The 12,775-nt window shown below is 39.7% G+C and overlaps 1 protein-coding gene across 1 annotated transcript in view; it reads left to right on the top strand.

The window, feature by feature from the left end:
• The window catches only part of DNAH5 (dynein axonemal heavy chain 5), a 315,641-nt gene that overhangs the window by 155,011 nt on the left and 147,855 nt on the right, over window positions 1–12,775 (top strand). The window contains exons 27-35 of the mRNA XM_065584236.1: window positions 576–814; window positions 1,830–2,070; window positions 2,719–2,918; window positions 4,117–4,270; window positions 5,815–5,978; window positions 6,514–6,670; window positions 8,197–8,409; window positions 8,815–9,039; window positions 11,522–11,694. Coding sequence (XP_065440308.1) covers window positions 576–814; window positions 1,830–2,070; window positions 2,719–2,918; window positions 4,117–4,270; window positions 5,815–5,978; window positions 6,514–6,670; window positions 8,197–8,409; window positions 8,815–9,039; window positions 11,522–11,694 — 1,766 coding nt within the window. The remainder of the gene's footprint in view (window positions 1–575; window positions 815–1,829; window positions 2,071–2,718; window positions 2,919–4,116; window positions 4,271–5,814; window positions 5,979–6,513; window positions 6,671–8,196; window positions 8,410–8,814; window positions 9,040–11,521; window positions 11,695–12,775) is intronic.

Here is a 12,775-nt window from a genome sequence, read left to right as displayed (position 1 = left end):
CCTTCTGATAAAATGCTTCCACATGCCTTGATTAGTTTCCACTCTCATTATAGCAGTTTGCTTTATTTGGCCTCTGCTTCCCATGTTGCTCCCTCAAGTACAGCCAGAGTTCACAGGCAAAATGTGGTCTGCATTGTTAGGAAGGAAAAGCTACGACTTCCCTATTCAAATCCCTCACTTGAGGATTTGCACTTCAGACCCGAACCCTAGCTTTCAAGGCCCTGCAAACCTCACCTATGCCTTTATTTCTGCTCTTGCGTATCATAACCAACCTTTCTCACTCTGTGCCATCAAAGATAACAATCCGACTGCTTTCTTCAATCCACCCCTGTGTTCCAGAAACAACCTTCTAACCTACCATGTAGGCTACCACTTACTTCTTCCATGAGGACTTCAAACACAGGTTCTACTTAGTGTCCCATTTTTATTTAAACATAACTTTCTAACCATCCTTTGCATCTCCCTGTGTCTCTTGTCTGCCTTTTTAGATGATAGATGCTTGTGAGCAGGGGCTGTGTTTTCTTTTGTGAGCTCTGAGCATAATACTAGCATTTGCATCTATATATTTTTATTAGAACCGATTTGACAGCCTCTATCGAAAATACATTACCTACACTGGTGGGGAAGAACTTTTTGGTTTGCCTGTTACCCAGTATCCTCAGCTACTTGAGATAAAGACGCAGCTGACCCTGCTACAGAAACTTTACAGCCTGTACAACAATGTTATTGACACGGTCAATGGCTACTACGATATCCTCTGGTCAGAAGTTAACATTGTGAAAATAAATAATGAACTTCTGGAGTTTCAGAACAGGTAAGGAAGTGTTGAAGTGTGTACAGATTAAGCTGGGTGTTTTTTTTGTTGAATAATGGTGTGGATTGCCTTTCACTCACTATACTTAGATAAGCATGTTCTTGCTCTTTAAAATTTAGTTGAAATCTTCCACTCTTCTCTCTTTACTATCTTCACCAAAGAGGGAGTAGTTTACCAATTGAGAGTTAAAGGATTCTTGTTCCTTGGGAGTTTTTTCCAAGTAACAAATAATTTCCTTGTGTCTAGAGGGCAAATTTGGAATTGATAATTACTTTTCTCTAGTTGAAAGATGGTTACATTTTTCTGAAATACAAATGAAATAATTTAAATTAACTTTCCACTGCAAAGAACCCCTTCAGTAACCTACTGGGTTGCTGCTGTGTAACCCAACACTTTTCCTGTCTAACAGGAGCTGACATACGTGTACAGAATTGAAGCTCTTGTCAAACAGGGAATTGAGTGAGTTTAAGAATCAAACCTGATTATCCTGCACATCCAGGCAGAATACTGCCACTAAGTTACCCCATAATCAGTAGTATTGGTCAAAAGTTTGGGAAAGGAGAATGTTTGAGAAAATTTAAATTCTTTGCCATTTTTGAAATTTGGCAAATGTTGTTTGAAAAATAAAAATAACTTAAAATGAATTCCAGAGTTGTATGTGGTGAAGAAATATTACTGGGATAATAGTTGTTATAATGTAGTAAAGTGGCTCATAGATGGAGTAACAGACAGTTAAAATGTTCTTTGTAAGGGTAGTACGATTGTTCAGCTGAACTCCTTAGAACAGGTGTGTAGTCTTCCCTGATCTGCAGCCAGTGAAATAGGCTGATGGGGAAAAAACAGGTTCTCCTAAAGCACATGTATAATTACTACATTCAGAGAACTTAAATTAAACTCTACTTTAACTTCAGAAATATGTTGTGCCATTGCTGTTGCCTTGTTACCTTAGCTAATTCAGTAACATAAAGGAATATCTGAAATGTTTTAAAAAAGTTAACTGATTGTATATATGCAGGTGTCGCAAACTTCCTCGTGCTTTAAAGGAATGGCCGGCATTTTTGGATCTAAAGAAGACAATTGATGATTTCAATGAGTGCTGCCCTTTGCTTGAGCTTATGTCAAATAAGGCCATGATGGCTCGGCACTGGAAGAGGATTACAGATCTCACTGAACACAGCTTTGAGGTGGAAAGCGAAACCTTCAAATTGAGGAATATCATGGAAGCACCTCTGCTGAAATATAAAGAGGAAATTGAGGTATTTGTTAGAGTGGCACCGAAATGAACAGTTAACACTTTTCAAGGCATTGTAATAGCCTTAGTGTGACATTTTTCATAGTAGTTAAATAGAAGGAATCCATACATCCTTCAGCAACTCTCACATACTCAAAACCACACTAAGGTATCCTTTCCAAATACTCACCCCATTCCTGAGGTTTCCCTTGAATTTCTTTTATGAAGTAACGAAGCCTTAACATTACTGAGCTGGCCATCCTGTCCCTACCACTAGTAGATATACTGTGGTGAAAGATGATCTTGAGAAACTGTAGGTAGGTAGATTTCTTTTGTATAGCCACTCAGCCTTTTGTATCCTTAAACTGGAGTTAAACAGCTGGTCTGGCTGCCAGGAATGAACAGAGTAGCTCTCTACCTTCTCATGTAACTCATCTGTAGAAGGATTGCAGTATCAAAGTTCCTGCCTTTTTCAGGAGTATTACTTTTAAGATGAATATGAATAAAGAGGTTTCCATTATTTTGCACGTGAAAAGTATCTTGGTAGTCTTTACACTTACCGATTTACATTAACCATCTAGCCTAGCTAATGCTCATGGAGAGAGAGTAGAATGGGGATGCGTGAGGCTGAGCTGAAAGAGCTTCTCATATTAACTGGCTATTTATTTACTAGGATATTTGCATTAGTGCGGTGAAGGAGAGAGACATTGAGCAGAAACTGAAACAGGTGATTGCTGAGTGGGACAACAAAACTTTCACCTTTGCCAACTTTAAAACTCGTGGTGAGCTGCTCTTGAGAGGAGACAGCACTTCAGAAACGATTGCTAGCATGGAGGATAGCTTGATGGTTCTGGGCTCTCTCTTGAGCAACAGGTAACAGCAGAGGGGATTCATTGTTAGCAAAAGACATTGGCTTATTAGATAAAGTTGCCCCTTCCAACATAAAAGGAAAAATTAGAAAATAAATACAGAAATACCACTGGTATATTAATGCTAAACATTTCCCTATTAGTACAAAGGAAGGCCCCATCCTGAAAGCTGGCCTAGGCAGGTGGTCAGCTTTGCCCCTGCAGAGTCATATTGATCTTGGCGGGGCTCCATGTAGGTATAAACACATATCCATGGTACAGGATCGGAACCTAAAGGCTTAACAATTCTTTTAATCTGTGCATGATCCCCTGACTTCCTGGGAACCTAATTGCATGGACTGAGGACCATATATGGTTCCAAGAACTTCTTATGTAAAATATCTGTACAGTTTACAGGACACAACTAATCCATGTTAAGTTTCATGTGTGGTTAGAGTATAAAATGCTATCTCAATGATGTGTGTTAATTTTAAAATTTGAAAAGATAGGGTTCATTGTAGATCTTTGTATAAAGAGAATTGGCTGTTGTCCACTTCCAGAGGAACTTTTCTTTGGATGGAAAGCTTGTTTTCTTGCATGCCAGTCCGGATTTCTATATTTTGTGACAACTCAACAATATAATGCAAAAATGATGCAAGAGTCAGGGGAATCTTGGATGACTGGTTGCTAAGGACCTATCAATTAAGTGAGATTGTGGCTAGACGATGTTGGCAATCTTGGGATTTCTGACACTTTTCAATCTGTAATGTAATTACAGATCACAGTAATTACAGATTACTTCCTTATCCACAGATAGCTGTATTAACTTTCATTATGTAAGCTGCTAGAGGGAAAAAAAATACTAAAATAATTGTTGACCCTTCAATGTCCCTAGAGTAGTTCACATTGCCTATATTTATGTATCCAGGGCTTTTGAAAGATTCTGGATCAAGTCCTGCTTTCCTTACTCACTTTAACATTCCCATTGGAGTCCAGGGACTATTGATGAGCAGGAATTGACGCTGGAAAAAACTGTATATAGAAGACCTTAAGTCAGTGTAGCATATTATCATATGGGGGCGGGGGGGGGGTGAGTGCTGTCCAATTTACATAAGGCATGCATTCTCCCCACTTAGTATGTCATGTGCTTGATAAGGCCTAAATATGCTTTAAAAATCATAGTTTTCTTTTTTAATAGCAGCAACTTTATGCATTTTTTTTAGGTACAACACCCCATTCAAGGCGCAGATCCAAAAATGGGTACACTACCTTTCCAGCACAACAGACATAATTGAGAACTGGATGACAGTGCAGAACTTGTGGATTTATTTGGAGGCTGTTTTTGTGGGCGGAGACATTGCGAAGCAGCTTCCAAAGGTTTTTGAATAGCTACTTTCTTTTAACTCTACTTTCTAAATACACAGCTGGATTAGTTTAAAAAATGACTGAGGCATTTTCTATAACTGTAGGTTTCAGCATTCCTGCTTTGCCATCTTCCTACCCTCAGGCCTTTTTTTAATGTAGGCAGAGGGGTAAGGTTTTTGGAGAGAACAGCGTGTAAAGCTGAAATCCATTTTTGAAAAGTACTAGATAGGGGTTTTGAACTATGATGTGATAATTTTTGCTCAGGATCTTAAAATGATTGATATTTGTACTGGTTTTGTTGAAATAAAGGCATACACACAACCAAATATTAACTTCTTTGAGAAACAAATTTTGGGCCGCACATCTGGTGCAGTTTACATTGACATGATTTGGGCCATTGATTATTAGCTTCCTCTCATCATAGATGTCTGCCATACCTTACTGTGGACAACTAGTAAAGTGATAGTTTATATGTATTAATATTGAAAAGAGTGCATGATTATCTGTCTATTGAAAGCAATATTTTTATTTACTTTTTTGCATCCTCTTAAGTGTTACTATAATCAAAATTCACTTTTTGTTTGCACAACTTGCACCACATGTTGCATATTCAAGTTAATTCCAAGTGCAAATCCAATAATTAGGAGCACAAGCAATTGCACTTGAACAAACAATTTCATTGTTCTGATACAAAACAAATGTAACTTCAGCAGTTGCTTCATAAACTTCAGCACAGCAGATAATGCAGCCATTCATGAAGTCATGTAAAAACAGCAAATGATCAAAGTATAGATGTGTGTGTGTGTGTGTGTGTATATATAATGTGTTGTATATCCTCTATCATTTAAAAATAGTATATTCTTAATGTGAAATCAGATTGGATAAAGAATCCATATATCATCTGAGCTTCTCACTGTTAATTTTGTGAGTGAAACTTATCTGAGATGTATTTGCCTATGGGATAGTCTAAGTCCCATTGTTGGGTACATACTAAAACTAGACTGACTATAACATGGAGTGTACAATCGAGAACATTACTGTACTGACGGGGAGGTAAATTAAATTAGATGACCCCGTAGGCTTTTTCATGTCTAGACTGTTACTTAGTTACTAATAATTGTTACAGGTGTCCACTCATCTTTCAAACTAAAAAGGGCATACAGTTCTGGTGGAAGTCGTCCTCTTCTAACATTTCTCCTAGTTTCTTTAATTTTAAAATTAACATTACTTTTTGGAAAGTAATATACATTTGGGGGACTCTGTCAAACATGATGGATCTAAATGCTGGCAACTGAGCAGTCCTGCTTCCTTCAGTGAGGAGGGAAGGGAAATGTTGGGTTCAGTGCCAGAGACTTGAAAACTAAATGTAAACGCTTTGACAGAGAATACTTAGCCTGTATTACACCTACCAAAGTTGACATTCTGTGGGGATAGTTGACAAAATCTGCGTGGTCTGGAGATTAGTTTTAGCAGCATTCATGAATTCAGAATTCATTCTATCTGAATTGAAGATCTCAGTTATGTAGATGACCTGCTTTCCCCTCCTTTCCCCATAGGAAGCCAAGCGTTTCTCTAACATAGATAAATCATGGGTGAAGATCTTGACGCGGGCCCATGAGATGCCAAATGTGGTCCAATGCTGTGTTGGAGATGAAACCATGGGGCAGCTTCTGCCACACTTGTTAGAACAGCTCGAAATCTGTCAAAAGTCACTTACAGGGTAAGACTGTTAATAGGGTACAACTCCAAGAAAATGGTGATAAGTAGCACAACCACAGGATTAGACAACAGAATGATTCCTTCAGTGCTTTTCTCTTGCATTGGGCCTGGGGGTGCAGGCTTATTTTCTGTGCATCCATGTAAGAAGAGGGTGCAAGTTAGTCCATAACTTAATTTTGAAGTAAAGGAAGCCTGACATGGAGTTCATTAGTAACACTTTCAACAAATGCATCCAACTTCAGCAAGCTAGAACTGCACTCTTAAATTTTAATTACTATTCTGAGTGATCTGTAACCTCCACTGGCTTTTTGCCGTGAGATAATCTGTAATTCCAAATGGTAACATCAAAGCAGAATCTTAACCCATCGGGGCACAGTTGGTCTGAACTGCTATTATTACCACTAATGAAAACTGTATTAATGTGTTGTGTTGAGAAAACTTTGGTCTCCCATCACCAAAGGGATAAGATGAAGCTCACCTTATGAAGGCAGTGCTGAATAAATTACCACCATGAGGCTTGTTTTTTTTAAACTCAGGTACCTTGAGAAAAAACGACTTTCCTTTCCTCGGTTCTTCTTTGTGTCGGACCCTGCTCTCTTGGAGATACTTGGCCAGGCATCAGACTCTCACACTATACAGGCTCACCTGCTGAATGTCTTTGACAACATTAAAACTGTCAGGTTCCATGAAAAGGTGGGCACTGCTCTAATCTTGCCACACTTGTCTTGCAAATTGGCAAGCAATGCACAGTGTTTGTTAAATGCAAAGTTATAAGGGTAAATGGTCCATGCACCAGATACACAAAGAATCTTGAGTGCCCTAGTGCTGATTAGACTTTTTCTTCAAGGGACTTGGGTTCCGAATCTTAGCTCACATAACAAATTAATTGTGTGTAGAGAGGATGATAGTTCAGAAACTTGCACCTATATGTTGGCTTAGGAACATGACATCATGTTAGCGGTTTTAAACACTGACACATTCTTCACAGGAGATTAGACTTTTGAAAACACACATCTGTCATGCAAAAGAGAAACTTATGTTCTATTATAAAATTTCCCCTGCGTTTCCAATGAAAAAGAACTAGATTGCCACAAGTATGTGCCCTGTGTGTGTATATCATTTTTTTGGTTAGAAATAATTTTCTCCCTATCTAGGTTATCCCCACCCACGATATCACTTGCAAAACTTAAAACCAATCACTTTCCAGTTGACCTTTGAAGCCCAGGTGTTAGAGTTAGAAAACAGGCAAAACAAGAATGGCTGTCTTGTATTTTTTATGAAATCAGACCTGTAAAGGCCAAGTGTTTAATATCTGTGACAGTTAACTACTGGGATTTTAGGTTATTTCCCATCTCCTCCCTATTCCAAACAAAGCACACTTTTCCACTCAAGGTAAATAGTATCACAAGTTCACTAGTTACATTCTGGGGAGGTTTGTACTGGTATTGGCATGTTCCTAGAGCAGCCCTGGTAGTTATGGGAATACTGGGACTACACCTGTGGGGATGTACAATGTAAGCAGTCTTTTTGCATTCTGATTTCATCCTTAGCAAATCTACTGGGAGTAGGGAAACAGTGAGAAACTGAGCCTTTAGGTTTTTGGTGGGGAGACGTACAAAAATGACTACAGATTTCACAAGCACAAATCCTATTGCTTTGTGTACTGAAAACCTCAGGAGCTTTAAAAAAACCCCTCTTGTAGATTAAGTATAATCTTGAAGTTAAGGCATTGAATTAATACTCAGACACTGATTTGGCTTCTGACTCTGCAAGTGATTGTCTGTGTGACTTTGGACAAGTTCCTTAATACTCAGTTCCTCAGCATCCCACTCTTGGTCTGTTTTTCAGTTTAAGACTTTAAGCGTAGTGAGTGCATCTGTATAGTGCCTAGATCATTGGGGTCTCTAGGCACTAACATGAAAATAAGAAGTAAAACTTAACAAGTGAGATCATTTTACAGCCTATTATTCATTTGAAAGTTTGCTTCAGTTACTGCTAAAACACTGTTAAAGGAAACCCTGGTTCTGAATAAGCCCTACCAGGATCAGTAGTTATTAATTTGTTACTGTGGCTATTTTCTTTTGGCAGGTACAACCTGACCTGTTCAATAAATTACCAGGATTAAAAATAGTTAATGGTGTTGTGGAGATGTTGGAGAAATGACAAGCTCATAGCAATAATGTTCTGTATATTACAATGTATTTTTTGGTTTCAACTAGATATATGATCGCATTCTGTCAATTTGTTCTCGAGAGGGTGAGACAATTGACTTGGATAAACCTGTAATGGCTGAGGGTAATGTGGAAGTCTGGCTCAATTCTCTCTTAAAGGAATCCCAATCCTCATTACATATTGTCATTCGCCAGGCAGCCATGGATATCCAGGAAACTGGATTCCAGTTGATTGAATTTCTTTCTTCTTTCCCAGCCCAGGTAAGCTTCTTAAAATGGGTGAAGAGCTAATAAATAAAGCTAATAAAATGATTTGTAAAGCCTTTTGAGATCTACTAATAAACAGCACTATAAAAGTGCAAATATATAGTGGGATTAGGAGAAAATATGTTTGAGTGAACCTTGATTAAAAAAATGTCATCCTCAGATGTGTGCAGCTCCTGTTGATTTTTCAAAAGGCATCACATTTGTACACCAAATAGATCTAGACTTGGGATATAAACTCACATTAGTTTTACTTCTCTGATGAAGGCATGAGTTACACCTTTTAATAAATTGTTAAGTATTTAATTTTATTGAGTAATTTATTAAGTATTAATAGAAAAGCATATTTATGTATGCTAACTGAAAAAACGTCACAGAGCATACTGTTTGTTTTTTCACAAGGTTGGGTTATTGGGGATCCAAATGATTTGGACAAGAGACTCAGAAGAGGCATTGACTAATGCCAGATATGATAAAAAAATAATGCAGAAGACAAACCAATCTTTCTTAGACCTGCTGAACACTCTGATAGACATGACAACCAAAGACCTCAGTCCAGTGGAGCGAATTAAATATGAGACACTAATCACTATCCACGTGCACCAGAGGGACATCTTTGATGATCTGGTAAGCGTTCAGTGTAGCCTTTTGTGTGCTGTCACAGTATTATATTAAAACATGGCTATATGGCTGCTGAATATGCCCTTTAAAACACTAAAATGATATGCATGCCTACATCTAGTGGTTGATTTTCCATTTCATTCCTGTGATGTTTGGTGTTGGGATACTGTGAGGAAGCTTGCACTACTGCAGCCCAGGTTATAGTTGATCCATGGATAAATTAAGGGTTTTGTTACTTCACAGGCAGTAAAATAATTTGGAAACTATAAAAAACGAATCAGGCTACTAGACTTCAGGATTGTAAGAAAAAATATTGGCAGACAAAAATGACTTCTACTACTTGGTCTTGTTAGAAAAATAGGCCTTGCTTTTACAATTGCTGACGTGAGGGTTTAAGAGTTCATTTCCACTGATAAAATGTCAAGGTTGAGACAAGATTAAACATAGCTAATTTGCATTGATGGAAAGAGACCAAGATACAACTCCAGGTGTGTGTCAAGTCAAGATCAATGCCTGTGGTGAATGGTTAACCCCGAGACAATTTTTTACCAAATGCTATATAAATTCTGCAAGTGTTCAATACATTTCTGAGTGCAATTCTGTGGATTATCAACTGAGGTTCCAAGAATAAACTGAATGGAGCTAGCATAAAACTTCACAAAGGATGGGAAGAGGATGGAAACCGATGATGTCAAAGTCACAACACTAAACCTAAAACAAAGCGCCGAAATCTCATTGACTAACACACTTACATCCACGTAGTCACTTCACACGGGCAGAGCAGCCTAATGGGATGAGATGGTCGGGGAGGGCTTAGTAACAATTACAGCTCAGGACAAAAAGTATCCATTGACTTTATAATAAATGAAGAATTTTTTTTACTACGTGGTGCTTCTAGGCCAAATATCGTTGTGTGACGTTGTGCTCTCTTTCTTGGTGGGGATGGGGTAGCACAAGCAGGCAGTGGAATGATGACACAGGCACAAGCTAAGTAACAACAGAACATGAAGAGAACAAAGGCAATTCCCCTCCTGATGCTTGCTCTCACAAAATCCTTCCACTTTTCCACAGGCAGGAAACACCTCATCCTCTGACCTTTCTTTCAGGGTTACTTCCCCTTAGGGAGGAAGCACACCCTTTAGGGATTGTCTGTGGATGTGCCACACACAGATCCAGCCAACACAGTAACTCAGTTACAATAAAAAGAAGAACAGGAGTACTTGTGGCACCTTAGAGACTAACAAATTTATTAGAGCATAAGCTTTCGTGGACTACAGCCCACTTCTTCGGATGCATCCGAAGAAGTGGGCTGTAGTCCACGAAAGCTTATGCTCTAATAAATTTGTTAGTCTCTAAGGTGCCACAAGTACTCCTGTTCTTCTTTTTGCGGATACAGACTAACACGGCTGCTACTCTGAAATCAGTTACAATAGTTTTCCCCCTTGCAATTCTGAGATGTATGCATATCTCTACAATATAGATAATAGTTCTGTAGAAATATTGGCTTATGTTGGTTGTAAGATTAATAAATTGCACCTCTCATCTGCTGCATCCATGATACTCCAGAATGAGACAGGTATTTTAAAAGGAAAACAAAACTGCTTGTTCTGGAAAGAAACCTGGAGATTTTTTTTCAAACCTTGAGGAGGTCATAAGAGAACTTGCCAACTGTACATAAATTACCACCCAAGGGGTGCTCAGATTTTCAAAGTCTGAAGAAATCTGCGGGAGCTTATATTATCCATTGCTTTGGGGGATCTCGAGAAAGAAGGATGTGGCTACCCTTTCCTCTCCCCTTTAGCCAGTCAAAACCCACCTTTCTATACTTCCACCAACCTTTCCTATTTAGGAATAAAAATAAGTACATTTTAGATAAGGGATAATTTGGGAGAGAATCCCCCCAAAGTCTCATCTTTACAGGACAGCTTTCCTTTTTTAACCACTTCCCTGTCACCGTTTTTACTGTATCTGAACACTGTAGCATCCACATGCAAAAAAGCTCTTGTTCTAAGTCCTACCTCATTCCTTGAAATTCTTCTCTACTCCCTCCCTCTTTCTGATCTGGTGGCATTTTACATGCTCTTTGCACAGGTGTGGGCCTCCAAGGTGGAAGGCAGTAGAGAATCAGGTTCTTAGACTCCTAAAAATCATATAATCAAATGATAGCAGGACTGAATGAGCCCTCCATCTTTCCAAGACAGAATTCCATGCTTTTTAGCTGTGTTTAGGACTTTTGGAAAATATCATAGTCTGAGGTCACTAGATTCCATGGTGCCCCTCCAAAAAACTTTGGCCCAAAATTCTGCTCCCATTACACAGCAAGTGTGTGTAATGTTGCTAGTTGCTGCAGGTCACTGCTGAATTGACTGAATTTCCAGTGGTGCTCTAATCTGGCTCTTGGAGATCTGCTAACATAATGTGCTATATAAATGCAAAATGCCTATTTTAATCAGTTAGCTCTGTTAAGGATTTTTTTTTATTTTCCTAGTGCCGTATGCACATCAAGAACCCTACAGACTTTGAGTGGTTGAAACAATGTAGATTTTACTTCAAAGAAGATTCCGACAAGATGATAATTAACATCACTGATGTGGGTTTTACATACCAGAATGAATTCTTAGGCTGTACTGACAGGCTTGTCATAACTCCTCTCACTGACCGGTAACAAAGCTCGATTACTTACCCAAACTTTCATAGTTTTTGGCTGGGAATCAAGGCATAATGTTTGTTCTTTTCCTTTACAGTATGTAATAATGTTCAGAAATTCAGGATTACTTCTGTATGCTGTGTTAGTCTTTATGGTGGCTGATATGTGACATAAAACAGCTACGTTATTTAGAGGAAAGTTAACACAAGTAGTCTAGTTTGAAAAAAAAAAAAGAGAATAAATAATTGAGTTAAATTCCACATGAAAATGCCCATGAATGCTGATCAGATTTAGAAACAAACTTAAGTTCCTATTGTGCAATAAAATCTGAGAGCTGAAGTCAGTGTGGATCTGCTTGGAAGTAGGGGTCCACCTGCATGACTGTGATAACAGGATGAATCCTTGATGAACCCAAAATAACCAACATGAACTTCTCTATTTTTTGCTGTCTCAAGCATATGTAAGTTCTTCATCTGACCTTGTTATTGGGCCAATTTCATTGAATCGGAATTGGCATCAGGTCACACCATAGACCAGGGGTGGGCAAACTTTTTGGCCCAAGGGCGACATCTGCATAGGGAAATTGTTTGCAGGGCCATGAATGTAGGGCTGGGGCAAGGGTGCAGGAGGGAGTGCATGGTGTGAGAGGTGGTGCGGTGTGCAGGAAGGAACTCAGGGCAAGGGGTTGGGGTGCAGGAGGGGGCTCAGGGCAGGGAGTTAGGGGGCAGGAGGGGGCGTCGGGGCTCAAGGCAGGGGGTTGGGGTGCAGGGGGGTGGGGTGCAGGAGGGGTTCGAGGTGCAGGCTCCGGTCCAGCACCACTTACCTCAAGCGGCTCCGGGGTGGCAGCGGCATGCAGTGGGGCTAAGGCAGACTCCCTGTCTTCCCTGGCTCTGCGCCGCTCCCGGAAGTGACCAGCATGTCCAGCAGTGGCTACTGGGGGTGGGGTGGGGCAGGCAGCTCTGCTGTGCACTGCCTTCCCTGTGGGTATCACCCCCAGGAGCTGAAGGGGGAGGTGCCTGCAGGCGAGGACAGCGCATGGAGCCCTCTGCCTCCCCACATCTCCCAGGAGCTGCAGGGACGTGGTGCTGGCTGCTG

This window comes from Chrysemys picta, chromosome 2 (genome assembly GCF_011386835.1).
Source record: "Chrysemys picta bellii isolate R12L10 chromosome 2, ASM1138683v2, whole genome shotgun sequence".
NCBI lineage: Eukaryota > Metazoa > Chordata > Testudines > Emydidae > Chrysemys > Chrysemys picta.
Note: the sequence above shows the minus strand (reverse complement) of the source record. Positions and strands in the feature narration are given on the sequence as shown.